The sequence below is a fragment of the Triticum urartu genome, chromosome 7A (assembly GCF_056163025.1).
Source record: "Triticum urartu cultivar PI428250 chromosome 7A, HENAU_Tu73, whole genome shotgun sequence".
NCBI classification, from domain to species: domain Eukaryota; kingdom Viridiplantae; phylum Streptophyta; class Magnoliopsida; order Poales; family Poaceae; genus Triticum; species Triticum urartu.
This window is the reverse complement of record NC_141879.1, coordinates 728,670,684-728,682,776: the sequence shown is the minus strand read 5'-3', so window position 1 is coordinate 728,682,776 and position 12,093 is coordinate 728,670,684. Positions and strand designations below refer to the sequence as shown.

Sequence of the window (12,093 nt, the reverse complement as noted above, 5' to 3'; positions counted from 1 at the left end):
AACAACGAGTGGAGTATCCTCTATAATCTCACCATTTCTCAACCGCAAAGTTTTGAATATGAGTTAATTATGGTTAAAGTTGAAAAAAATGAATGATCTATTTTATTTAAACATTTACCTTAAATAATATTATGAAGCAAATCTAATTATCTCTTATTTTCTGCTGTAAATAACTTTACCCTCAAAATCAAATAAATGAATGGTCTATATAAATGAGACTTTTGTATTTGTGAGCTCTTAAAAATCACATATAGCACTAGTAAGCTACCCCATTTATATCAGTAGTTTTATTTTCATATAATTATAAGTATAAAATATTAACCCTCATAGTTAAATTAGTGAAGGATCACTTAAAATGAGAATTTATATTTGCATAAATCCTTTGAAAATTTGCATATACACTTACAATAATATTAGGAAACTAACCTAACTAAATCCTATGCTTTTGAAAATAAAACACTCAAAAATATCACATATATATTTGTTTTTATTATTGCTCTTGATGTATCATATGTTGTTTCTCATCCCTTCTCTTTTAGTTGCATTATAACTAAATACTATTACATGTATAGATATTTTTTTCATTTTCATATATTTCTCTACAAAAAAGCAACAATTAAGATATTTTGACTAAAATGTGTTTTGAACAAAGCACAAGTATGCAACTACTAAATACAGTAAAACATTTAGTTCAATAATGTGTAATTCAAATTGTACTTGTTGTTTTTATTCGTAACTCTCACATTTAAAGGTGCCAAATTGTGTTCTTTGTTGATTATTGCCATGTTAAATAATACATTTTATTTACAATTCTTATGAACACCCACTTAAAATTAAAATTTTACAGACCCATATCAAAAAGTCTGGGCCCATTACTTGCCACATATTTATAGGATAATTTGTGGAATAGTTGTTTTCATACATATCATATAAATGTTTATAACACTTGTGAAAAATATCCAATTGAGAATGACAATGCTATGCATTCTATAAAATATTTACCTTGCGGTAATGAACATGATTATTTCTTTAATTTTTTCATAATAAACTTAATGTTCACAAACTTTATTGGTTAAAAAAAGTACATCACATTAGCATTTATGAAAATATACTTTGCGAACAAAAACATGTATTGATGAAAAGGCATAAAATAAAAAAATATATTAAAAAAGATTATGAAATAAGAAAATAATAAACGCACACACATGTACCCTAAAAAGAAAATATTTATAACGAAATCTATAAAACACATTAGACCTTGCCTTTTATTCCCCACCGCTTTCGATTTTTTTTTTTGCGAAAATGATTCAGATCTATTATCAAAGTTCAGCCAAGTACAAAGCATCTCGAACATAATAAAAATTACATTGAGATTCCAAGACCCCGAAACAATCACTACTGCCGCCAGGACGCGCCCTTGACGTGTCGCTGGAGCCAGCTTGACCTTGTCAATGATAGCTGGGAAGTCTTTGTGCATGTGCCGCTAAGGACCAGTGCCCTGGAGATGTAGTCGTCGCTGTTGAACGTTTGCATAGATCTGAAGCACCTGACACAAAATCTCTCCACATGGTGAGAAACCCTAACCTCACCACCCGAAGAGACGACAGGAATCTGCACTGGAGCTCTATTGACTGCATCCATACGGACATACTCGAGGAGGATCGGAGCCTGGAAAACAAACTGCATCCATACGGAAGTAGAGCCGCTTTTGTATTCCTTGCCAAGAGCGGGAATAGGAGCACTGTTAGAGTGTGTACTCAGGACCTCAAGGATCGAGAATGCCCTATATTTTTTAGTTCGGAAAGGCCCTAAAACACTTTGTCAATCAAAAGCAAACAGATTATACACAAACAAAAGGGGGTTTTATACAGGTTCAGGCCACTACCTGAGCGTAAAACCCTACTTCCTGTTGGTACTGATATGAATGGGAAGAATTCAGGTGCTCTGGTGTTAAAAAGATGGTGGTTGGCGTGCGACTAGTGGTGATCAGGGTTCTAGTTAGATTGGTTGATTGCTCCTAAATCTAGTCTGCTTCTCTTGAGTGAACTTGCTACTAGATGCTTGATATGCTAGTGTATACTAGTGGGTGTGTACCTGTCCTTCCCCTGTGACCTCGGTCCTCCCATTATATAGGGCGGGGGCACCACATTGGTCGTAGACTCTCATTTGAACACAGAAATGGTAGGCGATGCGTGCAACTTGTTCTCTATACGCCCAATGGATGACCCGGCACTGCGAGGTGTCAGGTGCTTGAGTGCTCTAGCTTGACACAACGTGCTGCACTGGTCATCTTTGGTCTTCAGTCCCGCTAGAGTCTGGTTACATCGCCCGTCTTCCTTGGTCGCCATGACGAGATGAACCACCTTCTTAGACCTAACCAGTCTACGTCACGTAGCCCGTCTGGGCATTAAGTGCTCGGTCGCTGGAGTGTGCCGCAAGGGCTACCTGCCCTTGCTACGCATGTCCCATATGCTCGGGTCTATAGTCCCCGATTGTTTCACTGCTGGTCACCTGCCTCCTTGATGATCTTCTATGGTTGTTGTGGTCGTGGCAGCCGTGTATTCCTGTATTCTTTGTTGTGTCAACGGTAAATAAATTCTACTCCAAGTTTTTAGACTGATAAGATTATTTACAATGAGGCCCATTTACTGAGTATTAACGGTGCCTCTATTTTAAATACTCTGACAAGCACTCCTAAAGTCGGTGCGTCTGGGAAGCTCACCTAGTACCCTTTACACCAACATGCCATTGTTGCTGGAGGGACAAGTACGATGACGTCCCATTGGCACCGACTTGCAGACACAGATCTGTTGTGGCTATCTAGCCATGGAATGTGGAAAGAAAAGAGTTCACCTCGAGGAAATGGGCTGGCTAAAATAAAAGTATGGTTTTAGCGAATGAAAGCGGTCTGAAAAAAAATGCAAAGCCCTCTTTCAAGAAGAAACTTGCAAATCATTTCCCGCCAATAAAACTTGCAAATCGTAATAGCAATATCACAGACTTAGGCAGTGACGTGGTGAATTAATTAATCCAGAACTATAGAAAGGGCTATTCTTTGCAAATGTTAGTTAATGATCCCTTCCTAACTGCTGGACACATGAAGACTCACCTCGACTCAACACGCATTGGCATGTGATGTAAAGGTTTTCCGGGGTTTGCAAAAAAAAAAAACTTCCAAACCATTGTCGGAATTATAACTAATTTTTTCACCTTGCATTTTTCGAGTTGATGTCTAGAAAACTACTCCCTCCGTTCCTAAATATAGACCTTTTAGAGATTTCAATATGGACTACATATGGATGTATATAGATGTATTTTAGAGCGTAGATTCACTATTTTTGCCGTATGTAGTCGGTATTAGAATCTTTAAAAGGTCTTATATTTAGGAACAGGGGGAGTCGATGATATATGTTGACAAATATTTTTGAACTTACTTTTACGCTCAAGTGTACTTCCCATGTAATGCGTATAATATAAATGTGTGTAACATGTGTACTCCCATATGTACTCCCCGCAGCCTTTGACCATTTGGTATGAACGGCAAGCTATATCACAAAATGTGTGTAACATGTGTACTCCCCAAGTCGTGTAAATGGCAAATAAATGGTGTCCGCAAGTCCTGTTTAGTTAACTTTACCTAGCTCCTTAGTTCATTTTCCTAGAAAAAAAACTTAAACTATTAGTTTATATAATGGGTTTAAACGGGATTAAACGGGACCCGGTTGACATCGTGAAAGAACTACTACAGACGTTGTCTATTAAGTCCCCTGGTGGCTTGTGGACCGGGCAATCGCACAAAAAAGATAATCAGATCCCGCAAAAGACGGGATACGTGTTGTATGTGAAGGCCTCGTGTGCGCGGACACGAACCTTGCACCAGATGTTAACCTTTCCCTAGTTTCTTTGAGACCGAAGGAATCTTGTTGGGCCATGCATGCAGACAGTCTGCCAGGCCTGCATTAGGATTTATGGGCGTACACCAACCAGCTGATACCGCGGGTGGGGTCCGTACGTCTGCGCCCTGGACCTCACTGTAGACAACTGTCCCTAGCGCAATTCAATTAGCACCACACCCCTGCCGTCCAAGCTGCCTGTGCCTCCAGGACTCACTTGGCCATTTGTGCTCCCCAGATTTTAACATCGCTAGCTCAGCTCACACAGCCATATGCGAATACGACGCACAACCACCAGGAGCGAGTACAATGGAGCGAGCGAGCAACCCGGATGACGAGCTAAGCCTCGAGCTCACCCTGCCCGCCGCCGTGGGCGTGGCGCCAGCGGCGCCTCCCTTCTTCCTCTGCGCCTACTGCGACCGCAGGTTCCTCACCTTCCAGGGGCTCGGCGGCCACCAGTACCAGAACGCACACAAGCAAAAGCGCCCCGTTGGCAGGCTCCGCCGCAATGCCTCCACCGTTATCCGCGCCTCCCCGCCATCAAAGGCTGCTGCTCGGATGCCCGAGGGGCCCGAGGACAAGGTGCCTGATGTGGGTGGCATGGCGCACAAGCGCGGGCGCGCGGCAACACCTGGCATGGCTGAAGAACTTCATTATCTTCGTCCAGTTCATCATCATTGCAGTGTTGTGAAGCTTGTGTGCTCAGTGTGATCGTGTATAAGGTGTATTAGTAGTGGATAAGCTCACCAAGTAGGATACAAAATGACCATAACTCTATGCTCATATGTAACCAAACAACGTGCATCGTATGAGCAGAGATAATGCGACTAACCAAACACATGCGTAGAGACGTTGCTATGATGCAGAGAGAAATGATATGCAGGCAAGCAATCAACATGCATATGATGATTTTGCCTGCATATGCTCAATCAGGCCCTAGTGGAACAAGTATGCCAAGTGCCTAAAAATGATGCGAGCAACCAAACGCGCCCGTTAAGGATGGGAGCATATGGCCGAAAAGCTATCATATAGGCGTCAATTATGACTTTCATTTAAAAGTTTTGGATTATCTTGAAGATCTTTTAAGTGTTCCCTATGAAGATACACGATTCTGCACCGACTATCCATCATACACAAAAACACGAAGGTGTTGGATTACTCCAACACATAGTTTATGCAAGGTGAATGGGGATGTTGCGCACAGTCCGCGGACACAGGCGTGATAAAGCTCCCCCGCTAATCTATGAAATAATTTCTTTGTTTAATCAACAAATTTGATGGTCGTGATTAGTCAGTGCATTCTCATATCTGGTTTATACACCCTCCATTCCTAAATATAAAGCTTTTTAGAGATTTCAATATGTACTACATACAGAGGAAAATAAGTTAATTTACACTTTAAAAATGTCAATGTAAACCCGTTTGTAGTTCATACAAAAATCTCTAAATATAAAACGTTGGACTTCACACACACGTACCTTCTTTTTGCAAAAATATATGTAGGACTTCACATTCACACGTACTCTACATGGAAATCATCCCAAACTATTACACCAAACATAGTTCTCTATAATCCCTACATTCTAACAGCTAAAGAATTCATCCACAAAAGGTATTACACAGAGCCCTAGGTAATCTATGTTTTTCTTACTAGCCCGTGCAGTGGCACGAGTTGACAACTAGTCAAATATAATGAGTGACATGTATATTTAACTAGATAAATGCCCCGCGCGTTGCTGCGGGAAGTTATTGTGCAAAACTTTAAAAATTCATGATGTATATTCTAAAGGATAAATAAAGAGGTATGAAAGAAAATTTATTTTATCACCCAGGTGGGATGTTTTTGAGCTCACATAAATCACTGTTACAAAATACTCTCTCCTTTCCGGTTTATAGGGCTTATCTCAAAATTTTAGATTTCCCATTTTATATGTCTCAATTTGATCGTTTCCCATCACATATTCAGATTTCAAGGTACATTAAATCATTGCATGCGAGGATTAAGAGAAAGTTGACCAATGCATGTACTTTATTCATGCATGCATTGCAATTAATGCATTGGAAACACAATTTTGTGAAGAAAATGGGCACACTAATTGAGTGCTTTTGCAAACTACAAAAATTATTCCACCACTCATCATCTACCTTGATTGGTGAGATTTTTGAAATTGAGCCTATAAACCGGAAAGGATGTACTATATAAGAAGTCACTGTCATACTTAATCAAATTACAGGAAGCTTTACAAACCAGTGAAACAACTATAGTAAGATATGCAATCTGCAAAGCTTCATTCCAATTCCAACAATAATTAGATGTATGGTTATGGACAAAAATTAACATTGAGGACTATAAATTCTTTGGCATGCAAACACACGTACAACACCACATGAGGTAATGAGGATATTTTGGCATACTTTGAATATACATGTATATAATACTAAAATGAATTTAAGTAAACTTGTTATAATGTACGAAGATAGATGCATACCCGGAAGAAAATTAGCTTCTCTTGCGGTGATGTGAAGTTTATTCTACTACAAACACATGCAAACAAAACAGGATTGCGAAATTTAAGTAAACTGAAGGGATTTGGTGCTAGTAGATAACTGATATCCATAAGAAAAACTTATTGAACTCCTTCTATTCCGAAATTGCAAAACATGAGACTACTACATGAACGAATGAACTTGTTATCACCGATTCACTAGTAAAGGCCCATTAGTCCCGGTTCCAAAGGGCCTATAGTCCCGGTTCTGGAACCGGGACTAAAGGGTTGGTACTAAAGCCTCCCCCCCTTTAGTCCCGGTTCTGTTACGAACCAGGACTAAAGGCCCTCCACGTGGCCGCTGTCTGGAGCTCCACCTTTTGTCCCGGTTGGTAACACCAACCGGGACTAAAGAAAATTTTATGAAATTTTTATTTGTCGATTTTTTTAAAAAAATCCGATTTTCAAATTTCTGAATTATTTTACAATTTAATCTCTAATCACCCCTCATCACTGCTCAATTTAACCTCTAATCTCTAATCACCCCTCATCATTCCAAATCATCTAACTTCCCAGCCGGTCACCCATCCTCTCACTACTCCATCCTGAGCACGCTTAACTTCCGGGTTCTATCCCCGCTCGTTTCCAAGTCTGCACTTGTTGTTTTTCTGACAATAGTAACACTACAAGAAACATGTTAATACATGATGGTACTAGTCCGTCATGGATTACCCAGAAACTGTCATGTGTGCACATCCACGACGGATTACAAATCTGTCATGTATATCGCGTCATAATTTGCCACCGCACCTTCCATGACGGCTCTTGACCGTCATGGGTCTGCCACAGGCCCAAACTAGGCCCAAACCTTGGTGACGGAGCAAACCGTCATGGATTTTCATAATCTAGAAGCAACGTAGAACTAGCATGGCATCCACGTGGATCTGACGTGGAGACCAGCATGGCCCATGTAGTAACCAACCCAATTAGGTTTCTGGCACAATAATTTCAATCCTGCCAAACCCATTAGCTGTTTATTTTTGTCCTGCCCATTAGCTAGCCTATTTTTTGAGTATAACCTGTTAGCCCCTTCTCTAGTCAAGCTCGTTTTCTTGACGCAGTACAATTTATAACAAGAAAACCAAATTATGTTCATCCAAAAATAGCATTTGTATACATGACAGTACAAAACTTCCAACAATCTGGTCTGATTTCAAAGAACAAAGTTTAATATGAAGACATCACAAATCTAGAAAGCACGATAAGCATTTAAAAAATCAAGTAACATGACTTCCATGTAAAAATGCACCACTAGCTGATTTTAATCTCCGACGTTACACACCATCGCTTGCAGGCAGCTATTTGGACCAGAACTTCAATCTTTGGTAACACAAAACCTGCATAAAATCCAAAACACATACCAAAATTACAATAAGTAATAACAGTCAGCTGCTAAATGAATATAGAGTAATAATATTAGTTGATTTTCCAAGAAAGCATACAAAGAGTAATAATATTAGTTGATTTTCCAAGCAAGCATCCGATGGACACACCACTACTACATTAAGGTACCATGAAAATGGGGGCAAAACAGATTAAAAAAACCAGAATATTTACAAGTTAAAAGTTTTGTCCTATAAATGTGAGATTTTATCATCCAAACATATAAAAGTCAACATCATTTTGAAACAAAGGATGGACAGATCATTTCATATTTATCAAGTACAACAAAAAGTCAAGTTTACATGTAGTGATAAGGATTAGCCAAAAAGTCAAGTTTATATTCATGTTGGAAATATGCCCTAGAGGCAATAATAAAAGCATTATTATTATCTTTCCTTGTTCATGATAATTGTCTTTATTCATGCTATAATTGTATTATCCAGAAATCGTAATACATGTGTGAATAATAGACACCAACATGTCCCTAGTAAGCCTCTAGTTGACTAGCTCGTTGATCAATAGATAGTCATGGTTTCCTGACTATGGACATTGGATGTCATTGATAACGAGATCACATCATTAGGAGAATGATGTGATGGACAAGACCCAATCCTAAACATAGCACAAGATCGTATAGTTCGTTTGCTAGAGTTTTCCAATGTCAAGTATCCTTTCCTTAGACCATGAGATCGTGTAACTCCCGGATACCGTAGGAGTGCTTTGGGTATACCAAACATCACAACGTAACTGGGTGACTATAAAGGTAGGGTCTACACACTTAAGGTTCGGTGACGCTAGGGTTGTAGGGATATGTATATGCGGTAACCCGAATGTTGTTCGGAGTCCCGGATGAGATCCCGGACATCACGAGGAGTTCCGGAATGGTCCGGAGGTAAAGAATTATATATAGGAAGTGCTATTTCGGCCATCGGGACAAGTTTCGTGGTTATCGGTATTGTACCGGGACCACCGGAAGGGTCCCGGGGGTCCACCGGGTGGGGCCACCTGCCCCGGGGGGGCCACATGGGCTGTAGGGGGTGTGCCTTGGCCTACATGGGCCAAGGGCACCAGCCCCAAGAGGCCCATGCGCCTAGGGTTCAAGAAGGGAAGAGTCCCACAAGGGGAAGGCACCCCCTAGGTGCCTTGGGGAGGAGGGATTCCTCCCTTGGCCGCCCCCCCCAGGAGATTTGATCTCCTAGGGCCGGCGCCCCCCTAGGCCCTCCTATATATAGTGGGGGAGATGGAGGACTTCATACCTTTGCCTTTGGTGCCTCCCTCTCCCTCTCCAACACCTCCTCCTCCTGCATAGAGCTTAGCGAAGCCCTGCCGGAATACTGCAGCTCCACCACCACCACGCCGTCGTGCTGCTGCTGGAGCCATCTTCCTCAACCTCTCCTCTCCCCTTGCTGGATCAAGAAGGAGGAGACGTTACGCTGACCGTACGTGTGTTGAACGCGGAGGTGCCATCCGTTCGGCGCTAGGATCTCCGGTGATTTGGATCACGTCGTGTATGACTACCTCATCCCCGTTCTTTGAACGCTTCCGCTCGCGATCTACAAAGGTATGTAGATGCATCCGATCACTCGTTGCTAGATGAACTCATAGATGGATCTTGGTGAAACCATAGGAAATTTTTTGTTTTCTGCAACGTTCCCCAACAGTGGCATCATGAGCTAGGTCTATGCGTAGTTCTTCTTGCGCGAGTAGAACACAATTGGTTGTGGGCGTAGATGTTGTCATCTTTGTTGCCGCTACTAGTCTTATCTTGCTTCAACGGTATTGTGGGATGAAGCGGCCCGGACCAACCTTACACGTATGCTTACGTGAGACCGGTTCCACCGACTAACATGCACTAGTTGCATAAGGTGGCTGGCGGGTGTCTGTCTCTCCCACTTTAGTTGGAGCGGATTCGATGAAAAGGGTCCTTATGAAGGGTAAATAGAAGTTGACAAATCACGTTGTGGCTTTCACGTAGGTAAGAAAACGTTCTTGCTAGAACCCTAATTCAGCCACGTAAAACTTGCAACAACAATTAGAGGACGTCTAACTTGTTTTTGCAGCAAGTGCTTTGTGATATGATATGGCCAAAGTTGTGATGAATGATGAATGATATATATGTGATGTATGAGATGTTCATGCTATTGTAATAGGAATCACGACTTGCATGTCGATGAGTATGACAACCGGCAGGAGCCATAGGAGTTGTCTTTTTTTTTGTATGACCTGCGTGTCATTGAGAAACGCCATGTAAATTACTTTACTTCATTGCTAAACGCGTTAGCCATAGTATTAGAAGTAATAGTTCGCGAGCAACTTCATGGAGACACGATGATGGAGATCATGGTGTCAAGCCGGTGACAAGATGATCATGGAGCCCCAAGATGGAGATCAAAGGAGCTATGTGATATTGGCCATATCATGTCACTATTATTATTTGATTGCATGCGATGTTTATCATGTTTTTGCATCTTGTTTACTTAGAACGACGGTAGTAAATAAGATGATCCCTCGTAATAATTTCAAGAAGTGTTCCCCCTAACTGTGCACCGTTGCGACAGTTCGTTGTTTCGAAGCACCACGTGATGATCGGGTGTGATAGATTCTAACGTTCACATACAACGGGTGTAAGATAGATTTACACATGCAAACACTTAGGTTGACTTGACGAGCCTAGCATGTGTACAGACATGGCCTCGGAACACAGAAGACCGAAAGGTCGAGCATGAGTCGTATAGAAGATACGATCAACATGAAGATGTTCACCGACGTTGACTGGTCCGTCTCACGTGATGATCGGACATGGCCTAGTTGACTCGGATCATGTTATACTTAGATGACTAGAAGAGGGATGTCTATCTAAGTGGGAGTTCATTGAATAATTTGATTAGATGAACTTAATTATCATGAACTTAGTCTAAAATATTTACAATATGTCTTGTAGATCAAATGGCCAATGTAGTCCTCAACTTCAACGCGTTCCTAGAGAAAACCAAGCTGAAAGACGATGGCAACAACTATACGGACTGGGTCCGGAACCTGAGGATCATCCTCATAGCTGCCAAGAAAGATTATGTCCTACAAGCACCGTTGGGTGACGCACCTATTCTCCCTGCAGAACAAGACGTTATGAACGCTTGGTAGGCACGTACCGATGACTACTCCCTCGTTCAGTGCGGCATGCTTTACAGCTTAGAGCCGGGGCTCCAAAAGCGTTTTGAGAGACATGGAGCATATGAGATGTTCGAAGAGCTGAAAATGGTTTTTCAAGCTCATGCCCGGGTCGAGAGATATGAAGTCTCCGACAAATTCTTCAGCTATAAGATGGAGGAAAATAGTTCTGTCAGTGAGCACATACTCACTATGTCTGGGTTACATAACCGCTTGACTCAGCTGGGAGTTAATCTCCCGGATGACGCGGTCATTGACAGAATCCTTCAGTCGCTTCCACCAAGCTACAAGAGCTTTGTGATGAACTTCAATATGCAGGGGATGGAAAAGACCATTCCTGAAGTATTTGCTATGCTGAAATCAGCAGAGGTAGAAGTCAAGAAGGAACATCAAGTGTTGATGGTCAATAAAACCACTAAGTTCAAGAAGGGCAAGGGTAAAAAGAACTTCAAGAAGGACGGCAAGGGAGTTGCCGCGCCCGGCAAGCAAGCTGCCGGGAAGAAGCCAAAGAATGGACCCAAGCCCGAGACTGAGTGCTTTTATTGCAAGGAAAGTGGTCACTGGAAGCGGAATTACCCCAAATACTTAGCGGACAAGAAGGCCGGCAAAACGAAAGGTATATGTGATATACATGTAATTGATGTGTACCTTACCAGTACTCGTAGTAGCTCCTGGGTATCTGATACCGGTGCAGTTGCTCACATTTGTAACTCAAAGCAGGAGCTTCGGAATAAACGGAGACTGGCGAAGGACGAGGTGACGATGCGCGTCGGGAATGGTTCCAAGGTCGATGTGATCGCCGTCGGCACGCTGCCTCTACATTTACCTACGGGATTAGTTTTGAACCTCAATAATTGTTATTTAGTGCCAAGTTTGAGCATGAACATTGTATCGGGATCTTGTTTAATTCGAGATGGCTACTCATTTAAATCTGAGAATAATGGTTGTTCTATTTATATGAGAGATATGTTTTATGGTCATGCTTCGATGGTGAATGGTTTATTCTTAATGAACCTCGAGCGTAATGCTACACATATTCATAGTGTGAGTACCAAAAGATGTAAGGTTGATAATGATAGTCCCACATACTTGTGGCACTGCCG

At 41.6% G+C, this 12,093-nt stretch overlaps 1 protein-coding gene across 1 annotated transcript; it reads left to right on the top strand.

Moving 5' to 3' along the window:
- The first annotated feature begins 4,202 nt into the window (after nt 1-4,202).
- LOC147962334 (uncharacterized) lies at nt 4,203-4,604 on the top strand. The gene has a single exon (XM_087534155.1). It carries the CDS (start codon nt 4,203-4,205, stop codon nt 4,602-4,604), a length of 402 nt encoding a protein of 133 aa, XP_087390281.1.
- Nucleotides 4,605-12,093: the final 7,489 nt, after the last annotated feature.

Excerpts from the sequence above, each read along its gene's own strand:
- LOC147962334 (XM_087534155.1), top strand. The coding sequence starts at position 4,203 with ATGGAGCGAGCGAGCAACCCGGATGACGAGCTAAGCCTCGAGCTCACC.